This window comes from Leopardus geoffroyi, chromosome B3, assembly GCF_018350155.1.
Source record: "Leopardus geoffroyi isolate Oge1 chromosome B3, O.geoffroyi_Oge1_pat1.0, whole genome shotgun sequence".
Classification (NCBI taxonomy): Eukaryota; Metazoa; Chordata; class Mammalia; order Carnivora; family Felidae; genus Leopardus; species Leopardus geoffroyi.
This window is the reverse complement of record NC_059337.1, coordinates 71,551,137-71,574,107: the sequence shown is the minus strand read 5'-3', so window position 1 is coordinate 71,574,107 and position 22,971 is coordinate 71,551,137. Positions and strand designations below refer to the sequence as shown.

General features: G+C 46.4%; 1 protein-coding gene across 3 annotated transcripts; it reads left to right on the top strand.

Moving 5' to 3' along the window:
* Window positions 1–2,476: 2,476 nt before the first annotated feature.
* Window positions 2,477–10,822, top strand: KLHL33 (kelch like family member 33). 3 transcript variants are annotated; one of them, XM_045450188.1, is made up of 5 exons: window positions 2,477–2,633; window positions 2,916–3,689; window positions 8,112–9,036; window positions 9,148–9,315; window positions 9,423–10,822. In XM_045450188.1, exons 2-5 carry the CDS (start codon window positions 2,936–2,938, stop codon window positions 9,973–9,975), a joined length of 2,400 nt encoding a protein of 799 aa, XP_045306144.1. In that variant the 5' UTR covers window positions 2,477–2,633; window positions 2,916–2,935; the 3' UTR covers window positions 9,976–10,822. The 3 variants fall into 3 exon arrangements, with proteins under 3 accessions (XP_045306144.1, XP_045306143.1, XP_045306145.1); XM_045450187.1 differs by having other exon boundaries at window positions 2,477–2,646; XM_045450189.1 differs by having other exon boundaries at window positions 2,480–2,605.
* The last annotated feature ends 12,149 nt before the right edge of the window (window positions 10,823–22,971 follow it).

The following is a 22,971-nucleotide window of genomic DNA, read 5'->3' as shown; positions in this document are numbered from 1 at the left end:
GGGGAGGTGACATTCAGAGGCATGCCTTCCCCTTAATACATTTCTCAAGCCAGCTTCCCATTGAGTTCACCTAAAGAAACAAGTGGCTTGTAGGCTGGGGTTTTTGGGGAGGAATGGGGGGTTTGTGGCAGATAGTTGATAAAAGAGAGGATCAGGAAGACCATTAAGATCATTTGGGCTGGGAATACCATGGGGGAGAGGGGGAGGAGAAGTACAAATGTAAGGGGAGGAATAACTCCTCCTCCTCCTCACTCTCCTTTCCCATCCTCCAGTTCCCTTTCCCATGAGCCTCTTCCCATAACGGAGTCTAGCTAAAAGGGTAAATGGGTGTCCTTTTCCTTCTTGCCGCAAACTACAAAGTGTCCCTTCCCTTGCCAGAGGGATGGCTCTCAAGATTGTAACTATCTGGGAGCAGGAAATGGCATTTCTCATCTGGTAGTCTTGTCTAGTGCTTGTCCCAACAGATCCCTAGAATACGTCCTTGTTTTTCCCTTAAAGAGTTGGTATATGGAGTCTATTCCAGCAAATTTGTCCAGTTTCAGGTTGGGTCCCTGAGAATCTGCTCTGCCAGCAGGAGCGTGTGTGCACAGAAGTGTGCGCACACACACACACACACACTTCCACATCTCCCCATGCTGGCCTCTTCCAGATATGTCCAGCTCTCTCCCCCATCCCCAAAGTTCTTACCCCTACCTTGACTCCCTGCCCCCTGCCTTAGACATCCATTCCACACTAGCCATTGCCAGGCACAGAGGGACGGTCATGGTCACCATGCCCACCAAACAACTCATTTTCTGGATCCACCTTAGGCAGCTGCACCCATGCTCCTGGAAGGGCAGAACATAGAGGTAGTGGGTCAGAGAGACTTTATTGACTGATTTGATGCTTCCATCTGATTAAAAAAAAAATTTATTAACATTTATTCATTTTACAGAGAGCTTGAGCAAGGGGAGGGCAGAGAGAGAGGGAGACACGGAATCTGAAGCAGGCTCCAGGCTCTGAGCTATCAGCACGGACCAATACCGGGTGGAAACTCAGGAGTGTGAGCTCATGACCTGAGCTGAAGTGGGACACTCAACCGACTGAGCCACCCAGGCTCCCCCATCTGATTCATTTTTTTTTTTTTAATATATGAAATTTATTGTCAAATTGGTTTCCATACAACACCCAGTGCTCATCCCAAAAGATGCCCTCTTCAATACCCATCACCCACCCTCCCCTCCCTCCCACCCCCCATCAGCCCTCAGTAAAATGACTTGCCCAGGCTGGAGTCACAAAAAGTGCAGGCTGGTGGTGAGCCAACTTGGGAAAAGGACATATCAAGGGAGGGGATGGGCATTGCCCTGAGCAGGTTTGAAAGGACTTCTGTGAAGCCCACCGTGTGCACAGCCATGACTTAAGGCATTGGCGAAACTGAAGATGATCCTGATGGAAACGCCAAGCTTTGGACTCAGGCTGCGCGAAATAAGGAAGTGCGTGCCACCTGAGAGGAGAGGAAAGAGGAGCCGGTCAAGTTTCACCCCTCCCTCACGTGAACACCACCCTCTCACAGAGTCCTAAGGAATAATTGCTCCCCGGTTAAGTCAGCTTGTCGGGTCAATCCATCCAGACTGGACCAATCTTTTTATAGGCCAGAGAATCCACCCCCAGCAGCCCCCTGGGCCTGTCCCACCTTCCCAGGAGAGGGTAGGGAAGTGGCATCGCTGTCCCATTCCCTAAGTTTCTTCCCCCACGAGGATACCTAGAAATGCAGCGAAAAATGCCCGGATTTGGGGCGGGGTGTGTCTCAGGATAGGAAAGAGGTGTTATCCTGGGCAGAGGGAGTGGCTGTTGGTGTCCTACCTAACTGAGAGTGCTTACTCGCCCCCCCACCCCACCCCCGCCCCGGGCCCATCCAGTCCAGGATTTTGGTCCCCGCAGCCTCGGTCACCCCACTTTCCACTGATCCGTCCTCATCCCAGAGATCTAGGTGAGGGTTAGACTCCTCCAGAATTCCTGAACACACAGGGTTGGGCCTTTCTAGCTCACCACCGACCCCACCTGGGGACAGGGAGGAAATTCCGAGCCGGGGGTGGATTACCTACGGTACGTAGCCCTGATCCCTTCCCCTTCCCGCTCGCCCTCGGTGGACTCAACTGCGTTATATGTGCATTTCATGTAGGTATTGTTCGCTCCAGGGTCGGTAGCTTTATCGTGCACAGAAAAACCAATAGTCAAAGCCTAGAACTGACTCCAAACACACCCTTCCCTCTTCTGGCCCTACGTTCCGGAGGGTCTGCGCAGTCCAGACTCTCTTCTCCCTCCCCGCCGCTCCCCCAGACCCGTCTTGTGAACGCAGCCTTTCCGGCCTGGCGCACTCCACCCGATCCCCACATCCTCCCTGGCTTCTGAATTTGCCTCGCTCAGCACAAGGACGTGACCTACAGGTGGAAGGGGGGAGGAGGTCATCTCGGGACGGAGCCCGGGGGATTGGGTGTCAGAGTCTGGGCTCCCGGAGCCCAGCCCCCTAGCCGGTCAGCGCCGGCTATAATTAGTCGGGTGGGGCCGCTGACCCGATTGAGGGGCAAGTTTCCTCTGTCACAGGGGCCAAAGCAAAGCGGAGAAGGTTCAAGGGAGAGCCAGGAGGAACGCTGGTGTCTCGGGAGGGTGACTATCCGGGTGGGATGGGGGCAAGCCGGGTGGCATACGTCCCGGGTACTGGATCGGTACACATGCTTCTGGCACGCTTCGGTGCTCTTCGTGAACCCCAGTGTTGGGCAGTATAGCCTAGCTGCTCGAGCCTTGGGAAGGGGGTGGGGAGTGGGCTTTGAAGTAGGGAGAGGGACTGCCATGTCGCCGGGCTGGAGATAGGGGTTCCTCCGGCCTCTGTGGGTCCTGCTCTGAACCCCCCACCCCTTCCCTCTGTTCACCTGTAGCAAAACAGCGAACCTGGACGATGAGCGTCTCGGACTCCTCACATCGTTCTTCGGACCCTGGGAGCGTCTCTGCTGCCGCCCAGAAGGATCGCCTTGACCTACCTTTGCCCGACCCGAGAACCCCCTCCTGGCCACCTTCCCCAGATGAGGATCCCAGTTTGCCCCCCTTTCCTTTGGAAGAGCCTGTCCCCAGGCCCATGGCCCCAGGGAGCCTTCCCTCTCCAGTCTTGTCCCTTGAGGAAGAAGAGGAGGAAGACGACCAAGACGAACAAGACGTGGCAGAGCCCGAGGAGCTGTGCAGCGAGGAGCATCCCAGCCAGTTTTTCGCGGAGGCACAGCGGCTGCGGGAGCAGAGGTTGTTGTTGGACGAAGAGGTGTCAGTTGAGGGGCGAGTATATGGGGTGCATCGGGTAATCTTGGCTGCAATTAGCAGCCTCTTCCGTGACAGGCTGCTGGGTGGCAGAGGTCCACGACCCCCCCTCAGCCTGGACGTGGCCGCTGGGGCCTGGGAGGCCGTGCTGACATTTGCCTATGAGGGGTTGCTGGGCCCTTCACGGCCGGGAGATGTGCTGGTCGTGGCAGAGGCCCTGGGAGCGCCCCGGGTGAAGGCTGTGGCCCAGTGGAGATGCAAAGGGGCTGGAAGCGCCAGGGAAGATGAAAAGCAGCCCAGCCAGGCAGAAGAGCTGAGGGAGAACCTGCGGAGCATCGAGCTCCTATACCAAGAGGGCATCGGGTGTGACCTGGAGCTGGAGGCAGGCGGCTGCAGGCTGCGGGGTGAGGGCCTTTTGGCATTACATTACTGCAGGTTCATTTATGTGTGTGCAAGCTGCAGGTGGTTTGATCCCTTCCATTGTGGTTTTGATCCCAGCTGCAGTCAGAATTTCCTTGGGGTTGGCCTTTGGTGCCTTTCCTGACCCACTGAGAGCAAGGCATGAGCAGTTGAGTTGTTTACCCAGGAGCACCAGGCAGACTTAAGCTGACCCTTCAACCTGTGGCTTTCCCTGTGGCCAGTACCAAAGAATTTCCAGCCAGTTGGCTGGTGTCATGAGTACAGTCTGAGCCAGGGGAACAAGTAGAAAGTGATTGACTTAAACAGGAATTAACCAAAGGCCCTTCTTGGCTTCTTCTATTTAGGGCACAGGAAAGCCAGATGAATATGGTGGAATAACTCACAGTGTGTCCTCTCACCTAAGTGTCCTTGACTCCATGGTAGATAGGGGTTCTACAGCTAACGAGCAAGGTCTGGTTTTGTTTTGCCATAATCTTAAAGCTACCAGGACCTGGCACTTTGAAGTTAACTAGGCTCATCACTAGGAAAGCTAAGGAGGGTTGAATAAGTTGAGTGTTATTCAGATTCTGTCAGTACTGAGTGAGGTACTGGGGTCCAGGAATTTTTACACATGCCATGTCTTTGCATTCTCGCTGAAAACTAGTGAGGTGGATGCCACTGTCCCTAGGTGTAAGGAAAGAACATTAAACTCAGAAATGTTAACTGGTGAGAACCAGGATATAAGCCCAGTATTCACTAGCCCAGTCTGTTTTCACTAGGCCATGCATTGCCTCCTGTGCAACCAAACCAAAGACACAGGATCTGACAAATGGAGTTGGAATGCAGGCACATAAAAATGTTAAATTAAAAGGTATTGCTTTAGAGAGTATCTAGTTCAGCTTTTATACTTTACTGACAAAGAAATCAGACTTCAAGACATGTCCAAAGTCACATAGCTACTGCTCATTAGAATGACTGGAACCCACAGTGTTTCTGGGACCCCCAGATGAAAAAGCATCCTGTCTTAACTTGAACTGCATTAACAAAAATACCATAGACTGGGTGGCTTGACAACAGAAATTTATTTCTTTTTTAGAAAAATGTATTTATTTAAATTCAAGTTAGTTAACATACAGTGTAGTATTGGTTTCAGGAGTAGAACCCAGTGATGACATTTATTTCTTACAGTTCTGAAGCCTGGAAGTCCAAGATCAGGGTTCTGGTATGGTCAGGTTATGATTAGGACTCTCTTCCTGGCTTGCAGAGGGCCACCTTCTCACTGTATCCTCTTCACTTGGTGGAGGGAGAGATTATCTCAGTCATATCTCTTATATAGGGCAGTAATTCCATTCAGGAGGGTTCTACTCTCATACCTAATTACCTCCCAAAGGCTCCACCTGCAAATATCACCACAATGGGGAGTAGGGCTTCAACACAGGAAGGAGGGAGGAAGACATAAACATTCAATCCATAGCAGGTCTCTAAAGTGTTTGTTATTATTTCTGATAGTAGTAGATGGAGGGGGGATTTAAAATTTCATAGTTATGGGGCACTTGGGTGGCTCAGTCGGTTAAGCATCCGACTTTGGCTCAAGTCATGATCTCGTGGTGAGTTCGAGCCCCACATCAAGCTCTGTGCTGACAGCTCCAAGCCTGGAGCCTGCTTCGGATTCTATGTCTCCCTCTCTCTCTCTGCCCTTCCCCTGCTCACACTCTGTCCGTCTCAAAAATAAATAAACAATAATAAATTATTTTAAAAATAGATAAAATAAAATTTCATAGTTATAAAATTCTCACTAGGGTTTCAAATTTAAACACACTTCTATCCTTGCTTTCATTTTCCTAAGAAACATTCCAACGTAATGGTGGAAACCTGTCCCTTAAAATTCTAGGGAATAATGATGAGGTGGAGGGAGAATGTAAGTAGTTGTGACCCTTTCACAGTGACTCTGAGCTATAGGTTGGTTGATTACATGGAAAATGAAATGGCTTACCTGCTTCAAGGAATGCAGGTTTTCTCGGGCAATATGTATCTGAAAACCGTCACTGATAGTTACTATTTGGGAAGCATGTAGGCACTACCTGCTGCTTAAAACGACAATGGAGGAGCACCTGGATGACTCAGGGGGTTAAGCATCTGACTTCAGCTCAGGTCATGATCTCATGGTTTGTCAGTTCAAGCCCTACATTGGTCTTTCTGCTCTCAACACAAAACCTGCTTCAGACACTCTGTCTCCCTCTTTCTCTGCCCCTCCCCTGCTCTCTCTCTCTCTCTCTCAAAAATAAATAAACATTTAAGATTTTTTTTAAAAAGACAATGGAAAGCCACATTAACATCACATGTCCTTTGAGAGAGGCAAACGTGCCACAGTCGGTCAAAGCAGCCTCATGTTCATAGCTTCACTGGGTGTTTGGCCCTGGTACCTGCCTAAGAGGACTTCTGGCAGCATTTTCTCCCTTTTTTATTACGAAGCATTTCAAACACATAGCAAATTAAGAAAATATTTTTTAAGTTTATTTATTTTGAGAGAGCGAGAGAGAACACAAGCAGAGGAGTAGCAGAGAGAGAGAGAGAGAGAGAGAGAGAGAGAGAGGGTGAGAGAGAGAAAATCCCAAGCAGACTCTGCAACGCAAGGCTCAAACCCACAAACTGTGAGATCATGACCTGAGCTGAAATCAAGAGTCGGATGCTTCACTGACTGAGCCACCCAGGCACCCCAAGAAAATATTAACATGAACACTCAAACACCCATATCTCAGACTTAACAATTAACATTTTATGATATTTGTCTCATCTCTTTATTTTACTTATCACTGAAGTTTAAAGTAAATCTGTGACATTTCCCTTACAAATACTTGGGTACATGTCTCTTTAAAAGAGGACATATAACCACAATACCTTACTCATGTCTAACAAAATTAACAATAATTCCTTAGTATCACCTCGTCCAAGTTGAAATTTTCCCACTTGTCCAAAAAATGTCTTGTAGAGCTGGCTTATCCAACCCAGGAGTCAATCAAGGACTATGCTGTACTCAGATACATGTCTTTTAAGCTTCCTTTACTCTGTACAGTCCTCTCCTTTTTTATGACTTGACTTACTGAAGAAATAAGATTAGTTATCTTATAGAATGCTCCATTTTCTAGATTTGTGTGTGTTTCCCATTATGGTTTTGTTTAGCTTGTTCCTTTAGCTTCTCAATTTCCTATAAATTTGAATTTAGATCTAAGTTTCAATTAGATTTAGGTTCAACAGTTTAGTCAGAATACTCCATACCAGATGCCAAGTATCTCAAATTGCATTACATTAGAAAGCATTTATTTACATTTATGTTTAATAGCATCCGGTAACAGAATAGTTTCAGTGGCGTGAGGGCCATGCAGGTAAGAAGGGTACCGATACACAAGTATGCTCACTGCAGCCTGACATCAGTGGCGTTGGGGGGGTGAAGATCTGCTCGGGCAGCCATTACATGGAATAGAAAATAAATCACTTCCTCTCTTTCAGTTTCCTTCTGTTAAAAGGAGCAATCGAACTGGATGATTTTGAAGGTTTCCAGCTTAAAATGTCACGATTACCTGAAATGTACTGAGATGAAGATGGGGTGTGCAGAGAAAAGCTGCACATGGGAAATCTTAAGCGGGAGACGGCAGTTAGATTAGGTTAGGTCACAGAGATTCGTAAGTGTGTTACCATTTTTTTTTTAGGTAAAATTTTTAACATTTCTTTATTTTTGAGAGACAGAGACAGAACATGAGTAGGGGAGAGCCAGAGAGAGAGGGAGACCCAGAATCTGAAGCAGACTTCAAGCTCTGAGCTGTCAGCACAGAGCCTGATGCAGGGCTCGAACCCATGAACTGTGAGATCATGACCTGAGCCAAAGTGGGGCGCTTAACTGACTGAGCCACCCAAACACCCCATGTGGTACCATTTTCTAAGTAAAATCCTGGCTGATGTCAGTGGCTCTTACAATTGTAAAGGAAAGAACTTTTTTGTGTGTGCATGATAGAGACCTATGTAATTTGCACCATTGGTCTTTGCAGTTTATTTTGTGCCCCCTTTTAGCAAAAGCTGTCTATAGCATCTACTCAACTTGATCAATCAAGACTCTTTTTCTAATTGACCTGGATCAAAAAACTAAAGCAATGTTTATCACAGTGTCTTCAGGCCACTAACATGAGAATCATGCAGGGTGCTTGAAAATGTTGAAATACAAATTCCTAGGGTCTCCATCCAGACCTACTGAATCAGAATCTCTGGAGGTGGGTCCCTGAAACCCGCAGTTTAACAAGCACCGCACGGTATTCTGATGCACACCATGGTTTAGCCTGTGGCCTTGGGTGGTTGGCCCAAAGTCGGAGACGTGAAGTCAGCAGGGTGCCTGGCAATCAGCAACACTCTGGATTCCCCTCTGCTTCTCCTTGCAGTGCACCGAGCAGCCCTGGCCTGTGGCAGCGAGTTCTTTGGTGCCATGCTCCTGAGCGGGATGAGGGAATCCCAGGGCACAGAGGTGTCTCTGCACACTATGTCTGCCCAGGACCTGCGACTCCTCGTCTCCTTCGCCTACTCCGGGGTTGTGCGGGCAAGGTGGCCAGGACTGCTGAGAGCTGCCCAGGCTGCTCTCCAGTACCAGAGCTCTTCCTGCCTTGCTCTGTGCCAGAGAGCCTTGGCTCGGGGCCTCAGCCCCGCACGTTGCCTGGCCCTGTTCCCCATAGCGGAAGCCCCGGGCTTAGAGAGGCTCTGGAGCAAAGCCCGTCACTACCTCCTCACCCACCTGCCTGCTGTGGCTTTGTGCCCCACTTTCCCTTCTCTACCGGCTGCCTGCCTGGCTGAGCTCCTGGATAGCGACGAACTACACGTGCAAGAGGAGTTCGAGGCCTTCATGGCTGCGTGGCGTTGGTTAGCTGCCAACCCTGAGACCCAGGAGTCAGAGGCCAAGGCCCTGCTTCGATGTGTTCGCTTCGGCCGCATGTCCACCAGAGAGCTGCGGAGGGTGCGGGCCGCGGGGCTGCCTCCACCCCTGACCGCGGACTTGCTGCATCAGCTCCTGGTAGAGGCTGCCGTTCCAGGTCAAGAGCGGCGCAGGGAGCCTGACCAGGCACTGGTAGTGATTGGCGGGGACGGGCTCAGAGCAGACATGGCCATAAGACAGCCGTCGCGAGGAGTGTGGTGGGCGCGCGCCTTCTGCTGCGGCACGGGACTGGTGCGAACCGTGGAGTGGGGGCGGCTGCCTGCCCTGCCTGCCCCGGGGCGCTTCCGGCACGGGGCTGCGAGCCTCGCAGGAAGTGAGCTCTACGTGTGTGGGGGACAGGATTTCTACAGCCACTCCAACACCCTGGCTTCGACTCTCAGGTAGGGGCCCCACGGAATAGCAGGCCCCGAGGTGGGCAGCTGAGGGGGAATTGTTGGCCCAGCCAGCCGCGGGGGCCCGGGGTCACTCTTCTTTGGTCCCGCTGTGTCCAGGTGGGGCCCCAGTCAAGAGGACTGGGAGGAGATGGCGCCTTTGTGCCAGGCTCGGAGCTTTTTTCCCCTGGTGGCGCTGGACGGACTACTTTATGCCCTGGGCGGCCGAAACGGTGGCGTCGCCCTCAACTCTGTGGAGACCTATCACCCCGAGCTGAATGTCTGGAGGTGAGCAGGGAAGGGGCTGTTTCTAGACATCAGGGAAAGCCTAGAGGACTCGGAGGAGGAGAGTTGAAGAGGATTTTTGCCTGATTGTGTGCCCTGTTCTCCCTTAGGCCGGCACCTGCTCTTCCAGCACCACGCTTTGCCCACGCAGCTGCGGTTCTGGAGGGCCGATTGTACGTGAGCGGTGGCTGCAGCGGGGCTGGCCAATACCTGGCCTCATTGCTGCACTATGACCCCAAACTTGAGAAGCCAGGGGTGCTTCTGAGCGCTATGGGGGTACCTCGGGCTGGCCACGTCATGGCTGCTCTGGGTGGACGGTTGTATGTCGCGGGTGGGCTAGGTGAGACTGGGGACCTGCTGAGCTTCGAGGCCTATGAACCAAGGACTGATAGCTGGACTCACCTGGCACCCTTGCCCTCCCCCCATGTGGGGGCCGCAGGGGCTGCGCTGCAGGGAGAGCTTCTGGTGCTGGGGGGCTACAGCCACCGTACTTACGCCCTCTCCCACCTTATCCATGCTTATTCTCCCGGCCTGGGCCGATGGCTCTGCCTGGGAACTCTGCCAAGGCCTCGGGCTGAGATGCCTGCCTGCATCCTGACCCTGCCCACTGTGCAGCACATAGCTTTGGTTCCCACACGGCACCAAACCAAACCTGCTGGGTGAATGGGGAGCAGCGGTGCATGGAGGGAGGAAGGGATGAGAAACGTCATGAGAGAAGGACAGAGATTATGGGGGGGAGAAAGAGAAGGCTTGATTCATGATAGCATCTTATTCCAGCACAGTGTTTTACAACTCACAAACCGCTTTTGTATATATGGTCTTCATTGAGGAAAAGGTGGCTCCAGAATTCCTGGAAAACGCTGTTGGAGAAGGGAAGGAGAGGAGGCCCAGGAACAACTCCACAAGGTTTAGGGACCCTGACACCATTCTTGGTGGGGAAAGTGCATTTGGCTGGGAAGACAGTCAAGACGCTCCAGTAGCCAATGTGTAGGGGCCAAGAGAGGAGAGTCAGAAAAATGATGATTCTGACCCATGGATCAAGATGAAAAATGTGGAAAGGCCAACCATGAACTATATTCTTTCTCAGGTAACTTGCAGGCTCAGTCCAGCATTGCCTCAGCCTGCAGCCCCTAAGAGCCTCTGGGTTTTCATTCTGAGGCGGAAGTCCTTGCCTGGACCTGGCGCTGCACAGGGTGCCAGCTGATGAGGCGCGAGTGCTGTGTGTGGGGAAGATGAGGAGGGCGGAGGTGAAGGAGCCAGGCACCTGGAGTGGGGAAGGGATGGCATGAGGTTTGAGGGGTGGGGTGGAAGAAGCCAGAAGCCTGACTGGCTTCTTTCCTTCCCTTTGGGGTGTAGTCAAGGATCAGGAATGACAACAGGACAGCTATGGTGTGAGCTGCTAAGTTGTGAGAGGAAGTGGCAGAGAGAAAAGTGAGAGGCAGAGAAGACTCAGAAAAGTGGTTTTCCCCCTTTCTTTCCCTTTTCTCTAGAGTTTTAAAAATCCATTCCCCCCCCCCTTTTTTTTTTTTTTTTGGCCAGGCGAAGTTAAATCAGACGCTTCCTCTCTTCCTTCTTCCACCCTGCTCTTCCTTCCTTTTCTTTCCCCCCTTCTTTCTTTTCTCCCTTCTCCCACACAGTGATCAATCACCTACTAGGTGCCAGCACTAAATGAGGCTCTAAGGATACAAAGATCAGAGAGGTCCTGACCAGCAGGTAGACTTGCAAACTAATGCAGGTTTTGTAGTGGACTTAGGGGTATGGACACTTACCTCGTCGCTCTCACACCAGGCACTTAGAGGTATGACAGCCCAGACACTGGAGGAGTGAACTCTGCCCAGGGAAGGCTCCTGTTAAGGAAGGCATCATCAAATGGGTAGAGTTGGGGTTGGATTTTGAAGACTACTTGGAAACTCACCAGTCAGAGCAGGAGGAAGGCACTCCAGTCAGAGAAAAGAAGTCATGTCGTGCCCTGTGTCTCTATAGCAAAGGGGAAGTCAGTATTCCAGAGGATTCTTTAGAGAATTCTGCTGCTGTTACCAGCCCATCTTTTACTCTGGAGCTTTTCTGAAGACAATAGCTTTCGCTTAATTGTATATTCCCTCCCTCCACAACTCCTCTAAGTCTTTCCTGCCTGGTATTTCCATTTCTGACCCCTGAGCAGCTCAGGGCAAAGAAGGGCCAGTTCTTTGTATAGGTCAATTTTCTATTACCATTGTTTGTTAAGATTCTCATATTCCTAAGGGTGAGATAAAGGAGACTCCTTTCTATGTTTCTTCATCCTGGCCTAGAGGTGTTCACATGCTTTGTTTATTTTTTTGACATTTCATTATTGAGTTCTTTTTTCCCCTATATCTCTGTTTCGGAGCATAGATGAAAATGAGGAGGGATATATAGGATGTATTTGAGAAAAGGGAAGAAAAATTGAAGAACCAGGAAAGAAGGAAATTGAAGGTACTGAGACACTATGAATATGCAGTCTTAAGATTAACTTCTATGAACATGTTCTTTGTGGTTTGGAGGCAAAAACAGCCTTAAATAAAGGTTTCATCATTGTTGAATGATTCTCGTCTGAGTTTCTCTAATATAAAAAGTTCTTAAAAATCCCCTGTAATTTGGTTCCTATCTCCACCACAGTACTGAAACTACCCTGCCTCGTCGTCACCATGACCTACTTCTCACCAAATAATCTAAGACCATCCTCATTCTCCTTCATCTTTCTGCAGGTATCAACTGGCTTGAAAACTGACTCTTACCCTAAAAAATTTCTCCTCCCCTGGCTCCAGAGAGCACACTCTCCTGGGCCTTCTCTTATTTCACCAATCCAAACAGGTATCAAAAAAACCAAATAATATTGTCCAAAGGAATGGCTCCATCCCAGGTGGAGGTGACAGCTTGAGGGTCCAAAAGTATACAGATGGGGGTAATTAGTTATAGAAGTCTCTAGCTCTCCTTATTTAGTTTTTAGGGTTTATTTTTTAACTTTTTAAAAAAATTTTGAGAGACAGAGACAGAGCATGAGCAGGGGAGGGACAGAGAGAGAGAGAGAGAGATGCAGAATCCAAAGCAGCCTCCAGACTCTGAGCTGTCAGCACAGAGCCTGATGCAGGGCTCAAACCCATGGACGTGAGATCATGACCTGAGCTAAAGCCAGATGCTCAACCGACTGAGCCACTCAGGTGCCCCTCATTATTTAGTTTTTAAACTAGGGATAGAGTGAGAAGGCAGAAGGAGGCCTCTGATTTGTAGCAGGACACCAGTCAACAGTCCACTCTTCAGTGAGAGAGGACTGATATAGGGCAAGTAACAGGTTGGGGCCCTAGCCAAGTGGTCTGAAATTCAAGGTAGTATTGCAATCCCAGAACAGAAGAGGAAGGAGAAACAGGAATTAGGCTGGAAAACATTCACACAGAGTGGGCAATCATGGTAATCCAGGGATTAGGCTACAGTTTGGTGAGTGTATAGAGGCCCAGGATTCTTACCTTTGGTACATCAGATGATAGGCAAGGTGTTTTGGGTTTTTTTATTAATTTTTTTTTAACGTTTCTTTATTTTTGAGAGACAGAGCACGAGCGGGGAAGGGACAGAGAGAGAGATGCAGAATCTGAAGCAGGCTCCAGGCTCTGAGCTTCTCAGCACAGAGCCCAACGCGGGGCTTGAACCCACAAACTGCAAGATCACAACCAACCTGATCCGAAATCTGACGCTCAACCAACTGAGCCACCCAGGCGCCCCAGAGGCAAGGTGTTTTAGATATTCCCCCTACTAGTTCCCTCTACGCTCTTCTTTCAACCTCCTTTGTGAGTGAGGGAGGGATTTCTACTATTGCTCACATCTTTTCAAGACTGACTCAGGAACTGAATAGAATTGAGCATGTGGGCTGATGTACCAGTAAATGCATTGGACTACCTGAGTACTTTGTCTTCTGTGCCTCATTATAGATTGCCCATGTTCTTCTCTTACCTTGTTTTATGTTCCTCTTCAGACAGCTCACCTCCATCTAAAGTCGTAATAACTCACCTGGGTTCTAGACTATTGTTTTTTTCAGCATTCCTCACCTCTACTTGGATGTACCACTCTCATGACTTCAGACTCATCAGGCTTCATTGACACTCTCATTTTCCCTTTTTCCTAGACACAAAGCTTTGAAGTCATTTAGGCTTGTTTTCCCCTTATCTTTCTTCTTCACTTGACTCATATGTGATTTTGAACTGCTGAAATAGAAACGTAACTGGTTTCTTGTCCCAATATTTTCTCTGTCAAAAACACGACATGTATGATGCTTTGGACACCTGGAAAGTTGAAGGCAGCAAAGGGTTAAAAATGAAAAAAAAGGGGGGGGGGAGGGTGAAAGATCCTACTAGCTACAAAACCATGTATCGTTATTTACCCAGATGGTCTGGGCTGTAGAAGCAACAGTGTCCAACCAGAAGAGTGAAATACTGCACAGAAAGATTATTTAATAGAATCATGGAATGAAGAGATTTTAGAAATCATGTAATTCAAACCCTTCTTTGTAAAGTGCAAAGAGCCAAGGAATGTGGCACAGTCTGGATAATGAAGAGGAAAGTCTTTTGTGAGAGCAGTTTCCAGGTGACATATCTTTACCTAAGAATCAAGTGGCTGGCTTGAACAAGCATCATGGTTTAGGTCTATAGTCAGGAAAGTCCTAACACTCTTTCAGGGCCACAGGCTATTTATATTCCAAATCCTGGCTAACCCTTGGGATCAAGGGGCTATAGGTGGAAAAGTGTGAATTTATCACAGGTCCTAGCAATACAAAAAAATACATATATGCAGGGATATACTATATGTCATTAGCCATGAGATTATAGTCTTTTTTTCCTCAGAGATAGATGTTCATGGTATTATTGTTATAGTTGATGATTCAAGATATAATCATCTGTATTAGTGATTAGAATGGTGGAAAAAAGGTACGCCTTGAAAGCATATTGAATTAGAATCAGTAACTTGGGTTCGAGCCCCAAATCAATTACTGTTTTGGTAATCGTAAATCCCTTAATCACTTTGAATGCCAGTATCTTAATCCATAAAATAGGAAGACTAGCTGTACTATAAACATCAGAGTGCTGTTATAGTTGTGAGCCCCAGAGCCTGGGACAGTCTTAAGGAACTCTAGGCACATTTAGAAAAGTATGCTCTGGTAGTCCTTAAGTGTGCCTTGATAGTGCCAAGGCCACATCCTTTTATTTTTTTATTTTATTTTATTTTTTCAATATACAAAAATCTGTTGCATTTTTATTTTTTATTTTTTAATTTTTTTTACATTTTATTTTTTTTAATTTACATCCAGCATATAGTGCAACAATGATTTCAGGAAGAGATTCTTTAGTGCCCCTTACCCATTTAGCCCATCCCCCCTCCCACAACCCCTCCAGTAGCCCTCAGTTTGTTCTCCATATTTATGAGTCTCTTCTGTTTTGTCCCCCTCCTGGTTTTTATATTATTTTTGTTTCTCTTCCCTTACGTTCATCTGTTTTGTCTCTTAAAGTCCTCATCTGAGTGAAGTCATGATATTTGTCTTTCTCTGCCTAATTTCACTTAGCGTAATACCCTCCAGTTCCATCCACGTAGTTGCAAATGGCAAGATTTCATTCTTTTTGATTGCCGACTAATACTCCATTATATATATATATATATATGTATATATATATATGCACCACTATATATATATATATATATATATATATATATATATATATATACCACATCTTCTTTAGCCATTCATCCATCGATGGACATTTGGGCTCTTTCTATACTTTGGCTATTGTTGATAGTGCTGCTATGAACATGGGGGTGCATGTGTCCCTTCGAAACAGCACACCTGTATCCCTTGGTTACATGCCTAGTAGTGCAATTGCTGGGTTGTAGGGTAGTTCTATTTTTGTTTTTTTGAGGAACCTCCATACTGTTTTCCAGAGTGGCTGCACCAGCTTGCATTCCCAGGCCACATCCTTTTAGATCAGTGAGCTAGATGATGTCAAACAAGATAGGCCTCTGAGACCATGAGTGCCACACAAAGGGTTACAAAGTTTATCCCCAACTACTCTGGTCTAACACTGCTCCCAAGATAAGGATGTGGGTTCATCGGGACTCTAGCTAAGGCAAAAGCATTTTGGGGGTTAAGGTTCTTCTAACTATATACCAGCTTGACTAATCATCAGATAGGCAGTTTGATTCCCAGTACATACTTTTCAAGCAAACTGTCATTGATGAAAGCCAACTCTCTCATAACAAAGTAAAAACCACTTGTTGGAGATTATAGCTAACATTGTTTAAATGCTCGCTCTGTACCAGGTGGTGTGCTAAATGCTTTATATACGTGATCTCATTTAAATGTCAATGCAACCCATCAAAAGTGGATGCTGTTATCCCCCATTTTACAGATAAGGCAACTAAAGCTTAGAGCAGTGGGTAAAAATTTTTTTACCCAAGGTTACACAGTTTGTAAGTGTAGAGCATGTATTTAAACTCAAGTAGAAGGATTTCGAGCCTGCTTTCTTTATTGTGCCATCTCTCTGATGTAGATCCATCTCCACGGAGGGGCAGGATTTATTCATGAAACTCATCGTTGGACTCTATAAATGGGAGAAATTAAAGGGTATACATGGTATTGGAAGCTTAGAGACGTAATCTTGAGGAATCTGACATCCAACTACTATAACACATACTAGCTATGAATTTCAAAGCTCAGCTAGAGCAAAGGGCTCTTCTTCTAATAGTTTGTTTAATTTATTAAGATGTGTTGAGTCAGGGATTGTTATAAGTACAATATACTGGGTGAAACTTTTCAAATAGAGGACTCTGACTGGCCCCGTTACCTGATCAGCATCATCTGCTCTTATGCAGACTCAAGGGCCAGTCTCTTATGCCATTCAGGGTTTATGAGATTATTTACCTTATTTTTTTCTGTGGCCTAGGTCACACAGCCCATCAATAGCAAAGCAGAATTTAAAAACAGATCTGTTGGACTCCAGAGTGCAAATTTGTACAATTTTATACCATTTCCACCCATCTTAGATTACTCTAACATGGTGGCCAAGTATTCCAGTCCTCCTGGGACCATCCTAATTCCCATGTTTTGTGTCATTGTTCCTATAAGCCATTAAAAGATGCCCCCAAGTCTACTATTTTAACATACAGAGTTTACTTTGAAATGCCCTGCCCACCCAGTAACAGCATTCAAGTCTTATATGAGATCAGGTGTCCTGATCATATTTTTAATATGATTACTTTTAAAAAATATTTTTAATAAAAATTTTAATGTTTATTTATTTTTGAGAGAGAGAGAGAGAGAGAGAGAAACAGAACATGAGCAGGAGAGGGTCAGAGAGAGAGGGAGACACAGAATCTGAAGCAGGCTCCAGGCTGTGAGCTGTAGCACAGAGCCTGGCTTGGGGCTTGAACTCATGAATCTTGAGATCATGACCTGAGGTGAAGTCAGACGCTTAACAGACTGAGCGCCCAGGCACCCCCAATATGATTACTTTCTTGATATGAGTCTGTACTTCTCAGGCAGGTCCCATTTTCCAAGACTTATGGACTGCTGACATAGTCTTTAAAAAAAAAACACAAAAAAACATTTATTTATTTATTTATTTATTTTGGAAGAGAGAGGGAGAGTGTGAGAGTGAGCAGGGGAGGGGCAGAGAGAGAGTGAGAGAGAATATCCTAAGCAGGCTCTGCTCAATGCAGAGCCCCACGTGGGGCTTGATGGTACAATCATGACATCATGACCTGAGCTGAAATCAAGAGTTGGATGTTTACCTGACTGAGCTACCCAGTTGTCCCCTGATATACTCTTTTAATGTGTTCATGTAAAAGGCCTTCAGGGCAATGGTTCATTTTAGCAGTGGTCTTCTGTAAACAATAATGCTAAAGACATGTCAAAGGAAGCAGGTGCTACTGTGGCCAAGGGCTGGACTGTGAATCAAGGGACTGGTGTTCTAGTCCTAGCTCCTTCTCTGACCAGCTATTTCAACCTGGGCAAGTCATTTGAACCCTTTGGACTGTCAAGTGAGCGTTAGGAAAGTGTTAAGAGCTGTTTTTCTCCAACTGTTAAAATGTGGCTAGCAAGCAAGAGGTAAGATTGTCCAAGCCTGGTTTACAGCCTCCAGGATCACTAATCCACAGCATGGACTCCTCTTTCCAGGTCCTTACAAGAGGTAGTGCTAAGGGATATGATGCTAAGTGCTAGAGTACCTGGCCCTGGTAACTTCTGAAGTGAATTTTGGTAAGTTTTTTATTGTGGTACATACCTAGAATGTGGCTATCCCAAATGGCCTCTGACTACTTGCATAGTCTGTTTAAACACGTGTTTGCTAATATGCAAGGAGCAGGTGCCAAAGTTACCTGTTTGTTAGGTAACAAACAGGGATCACTTAGTGCTGATACTCTTTAAAAACCAGTATCCCTTGGGGCGCCTGGGTGGCTCAGTCGGTTAAGCAGCTGACTTCGGCTCAGGTCATGATCTCAGGGTCCGTGAGTTCGAGCCCCGCGTCGGGCTCTGTGCTGACAGCTCAGAGCCTGGAGCCTGTTTCAGATTCTGTGTCTCCCTCTCTCTAACCCTCCCCCGTTCATGCTCTGTCTCTCTGTGTCTCAAAAATAAATAAACGTTAAAAAAAATTTTTTTAAATAAAAACAAGTATCCCAAGAGGGTATGGAAATCGATACTAAATTTTTATGCAAAAGGCAGAAGAATATATGGGAACAATATATTAAATCTATTCATTGTCTTCTGTCAAGACCTCTTCCCAATACCTCTCTGTAAGCTGAGAAACAGGGCCACTTCCCTCACTACAAAGACTAGATCAAGGGTAGGAAGGAGTGCTGGATCTGATAGATCCAGTGTCTCCTTGTACTTGTTGACTCTAACTGTGGGCCGTACAGCTATTAGAAAAACGTGACTTCACTGCATACATCCCAGAGGTTGGTTTGGATGTTGATTAATTTGATATCAATGAATAAATATTTGTTGAATGAATGATGAGGGAGTGTAACCTATTCTGTAAATATGAGGCTCCTTGTCCAGACAGATCTGCTTGCCACATGGATTGGCATCTACTTTAGCTAACCTACCTCCATGATAAGCAATTCTATTACAAGGAACTATTGCACAAACCAATGTATGGGGAATTAAGTGATTTAGAAGATTTAAGGAGGGACTCCTGGGCGGGTCAGTGAGTTGAGCATCCGACTCTTGATTTCGGCACAGGTCATGATCTCATGGTTTTGTGAGTTCGAGCCCCACGTTGGGCTCTGCACACTGATCTTGAGGAGCCTGCTTGGGATTCTCTCTCTCTCCCTCTCGTTCTGCCCATCCCCTGCCTGTGCTCTCTGTCTCTTTCAAAGTGAATAAACTTATGGGGCGCCTGGGTGGCGCAGTCGGTTAGGCGTCTGACTTCAGCCAGGTCACGATCTCGCGGTCCGTGAGTTCGAGCCCTGCGTCAGGCTCTGGGCTGATGGCTCAGAGCCTGGAGCCTGTTTCCGATTCTGTGTCTCCCTCTCTCTCTGCCCCTCCCCCGTTCATGCTCTGTCTCTCTCTGTCCCAAAAATAAATAAACGTTGAAAAAAAAAAAAAAGTGAATAAACTTAAAAAAAACAAACAAACAAGATTTTAGGACAGTGAGTTCGCTACAATGTAATCTGATGTAAACTAGCCTTAAATGTTGCAGGTCTAGTATTCCAATGTTGTAATGATACATAACAAACTACCCAAAACTTTTAGTGACTTAAAACAAAAACTATTTTACTATATTTCTCATGACTTTATGTGTCATTGGTTTCACTTAAATTTGGACAGGGTTTAGCTAGATGATTCTTCTGTCCTATTTTCATTGATAGAAGTTACTTGGTTGTATTCGCTGCAAGTGGACTAGTCTGGAGTGCCCAAGCCAGCTTGGTTCACGTGTTTGGTGATGAGGTCTGGAAAACTAAGTTCAGCCAAGATTGTTAACTGAAGCACCTGTATGTGGCTCTTCCATGTGGCAGTCTAAGGGTGGTTGAACTTATGTGGCAGCCCCCAGAGGTAGTATTCCAAGAGTCCTGGGTAGAAGGTGTGAAGTTCCTCTGACCTGGCCTCGGAAGTCACAGACTGACACTTCTGCCATGCATCTCGGTCAAGCAAGTCACCAGGTCAGCCCAGAATCAAGAAGAGAAAAATCAGACTCCATTTCTCAGTGGCAGGAGAAGCAAAAAAATATGTGGTCTACTTTAATCTGCCATACCTGGTAAAGGAGACTAGGCAGGGAAGGAGGGCTCGCAGTGGGAAATGCTCATTGAAGGAGGATGAAGAGAGGTGTTGGCAAATGTCAACAGGCTGGAGACCAGTCGCAAGGTTGTTTTGAGTCAGAGGAGTCAGAAGGAAGAAGGCCCTGAAGTTCTTGTAAACTACTGATTGGCTTCTGTGGCTTTCAGATGGCCACAGGGCTCCTTTGGGATGCCAAGTACTACTGTAGTAGTATATCACATACATCACAACTTGTGCGATATTTTAAAGTTGGCAGTGGCTAGACTGAACAGAAACACAAGCTGTAAATCTAAAGGCAATTATTTAAAATGAGGAAAAATCCACTGAAACCAGTGGCCTTTACAGTCTTTTTTTTAAAGGTTTGTTTATTTATTTTGAGAGAGAGAGAGAAAAAAAGTGCACATGCACGCATGTGGGGGAGGGGCAGAGAGAGAGAGGGAGAGATACAATCCCAAGTAGGCTCCACACTGAGTGTGACTGGGGCTCCACCAGGGGCTCGGTGGATCATGACCTGAGCCAAAGCAAGAGTTATGCACTTAACAGACTGAGCTACCCAGGCGCGCTGGCCTTTACATTCTTATCGGAGGCCTGCCCTTCCCAGTTCAAAGTCCTATCCCTCCAGGTAGTTGCTCAAAGTCCCTTCCCCACATAACCCTATAGTTTGTTTCTTAGTGGAATATAGCATTTCTCATAATCTGCCTGGTATTTTTGTGACTTCTGCATGTATCTATCTCCTTCATGAGACCATGAAGCCTTGAGAAGAACTCATGTTTTATACAATTTACACGCTATCATTTGCACTTGATAGACGCTTAATAGGTTAAACAATATTTTTAATTGAAGTGTAGTTGACACCTTATTATGTTATATTAGTGAACAGGTGTTTGTTGAATCAAAATGAGGGAGGACAAGAAATGTGCAATAAAACTGACGAGAAGAGATGAGCAATATTCATAGGTGGTAAGGCCCTAAATAAAGGGGCTTCTAAGAGTGCCTGGGTGGCTCAGTCAGTTGAGTGTCAGACTTCTGCTCAGGTTGTGATCCCATGGTTTGTGAATCTGAGCCCCATTCACTGCTGTCAGCACAGAGCCTGCTTCAGATCCTCTGTCCTCTTCTCTCTCTGCCCCTCCCCCCATCTCTCTCTCTCTCTCTCTCTCTCTCTCTCTCTCAAAAATAAATAAACATTAAAAAAAATAAAGGGATTTCTAAGGGCTGAGAGGATAGTGCTCCTTTACCCCAGAAAGGAATCAGCCTGGACACTACACTCATCACTTAGACATGTAGCTCAGTGCCACTGATAAGCAGTTAGTGGTGTAGGCTGGATATAAAGGAAAAACGGAGTGGTATCCTCTAAGAACTAGGAAATGAGGCAAATAAGATCAGTCTATGAGAGTTAACACAGTGGAGAACACAATGCCTCCTGAGCTCTAGTATATTTGTTTGGCAACACTCCCTGCTTTAATCAATGATAGTAATCTGAAGAAAGGTTGCTTCTCCTCAAGAGGGTGGCTAATATAGAAAAGCAGAACTCAAAAGAACAAATATTGGCAAGATGCCATTAGCATTGTCCACCTGAAAGAAAAGCTAAGCTTGGACTTTGTAAACTTTTTGCCAGTTGAGAGATTTTCTCTGTTGCAACGCAGAGAGAGTTTATCTGGCTCCCTCGAAGTCCAGCTGAAATATCCTTTAGGGATCAGTCAGTGGCTCTCTAACTGAGATGGAATCAAATTGGGCCCAATATATATGAAATATATACATATATATATATGAAATTCAGATGTGGCAAAGGGCATTCCTTATTAAGCTTCACTGGGGTAGGTAGTGACTATCTCTTTGGGGAATCACTCTAGACCAGTGGTTTCCAAAATGTGGTCCTGGGATCAGAGATCAGAATCAATATTACCTGAGCAATACTTGTTAGAAATACAAATTCTGGGGTCCTATCCCAGATCTACTGAATCAGAAATTTTCAAGGTGGGGGGTGGGTAATGGAGGATGGTAAGCAACAATCTTAGTTTTAATCAGGGGTTATTAAACATCAGCATATATCAAAATTGCCCAAAGAACCTGTTAAAACACCAGTCATCAGGCTCGTCCCCCAGCATTTGGAAATGCTGTTAAGGGTGCACTCCTCTTGTTAAGATTAGTGCTTCTCAAAGTTCAATGTGAGTGGGAATAATCTGGGAATCTTGTTAAATTATAGTTTGTGATTCACAGATCAGGGATGTAGGCCAAGAGTTTGCATTTCTAACAAGGTGCTGCTGCTGCTGGTGGTCCACAGCCCACTGTTAAATTAGCAAGACCCTGGGGCAGAGGTTCCCAAACTTGTCTGCACATTAGTATCATTGAGGGAGCTTCAAAAACTACTGATGCCTGGGTCCTACTCTGGAGACTGTGATTTAATTAGTCTAGGGTGTGGCCTGGGATTGGGAATTTTTAAAAGTTCTCCAGTGGTTCCAGTGTTTAGGCTTTGCTGGCCTTGAATTCCTTTGCTGCTGCAACTAATCAGAAAGTAAACTCTAGATCTTTGTAGTAAATTAGGAAGTGGTAGTCCCCAGTTGCTATTCTTCCTGCATCCCTAGTGTCCTCAGATCTGAGGCTTCAGTGCTCATTGGACTAAGCTGGAAGGGCTTGCATGTGCTGTTCTTTCACTGGTAGGGCAGGCAGACATTTCCTACAGAGAGCTACAGAGGAGGACACCTTGAGGTTGGGACAATTACCTACAGTACCTCCCTTATTCCAAGGGGAAGAGGTCTTGTAGATTTAGGCCTTCAGAAGGAAGTCTTGGGTAGACTCTTCTTCCTTCCATCCTCTAGATACGCCACCACTCCTGTCTCCTTGCAGAGCCTCTTTCTTGGGGGTTCCCTAGATCTTTGTTCTTTCACCAAACTCCTCCCCTTCCCCTATAGGCAGACCTCCAATGGGCAGTAACGTGCCTAGGGGGTGGGTTCAGGAATTCATGGAAGCTTTTTTTGCTCTCATAATCATTAGAGTTATCCATAGACATTTAATGAGTAGGATTAACATCTAGCCAAGATTGGTAGACATTCAGCAACTGTGCAGGACCCTCCCACATAATGAGGAACATGCCTGCATCACTGACAACTTTGAATGACTTGCCAGTCATTTGTGTAGTTGAAAAGCCATTGAAATTAGGACCTGAATTTATTTTAAATATAAACACAGGCATTTCATATTTGGTTTAATATATCCTGAACTTTCCGGGAGTGCCACTGCTATAAATATCATGGGATGATCACTCCTTGTTTTGTTCAAAAATTTGCCAGAGATTATTTGTCATTTTGGAAAATCATGCCACATCAGCACCTCTATTCATGGTATTTGAATCACCATCATAACATCCCCATATCATGCTAGAGTTGTGACTGTTA

Bases quoted from the DNA above. Each gene is read 5' to 3' on its own strand.
- KLHL33 (XM_045450188.1), top strand. From the start codon at position 2,936: ATGAGCGTCTCGGACTCCTCACATCGTTCTTCGGACCCTGGGAGCGTC. The intron at 9,037-9,147 runs GTAGGGGCCCCA...CGCTGTGTCCAG, and splicing joins ACCCTGGCTTCGACTCTCAG to GTGGGGCCCCAGTCAAGAGG. The intron at 9,316-9,422 runs GTGAGCAGGGAA...GTTCTCCCTTAG, and splicing joins CCCGAGCTGAATGTCTGGAG to GCCGGCACCTGCTCTTCCAG.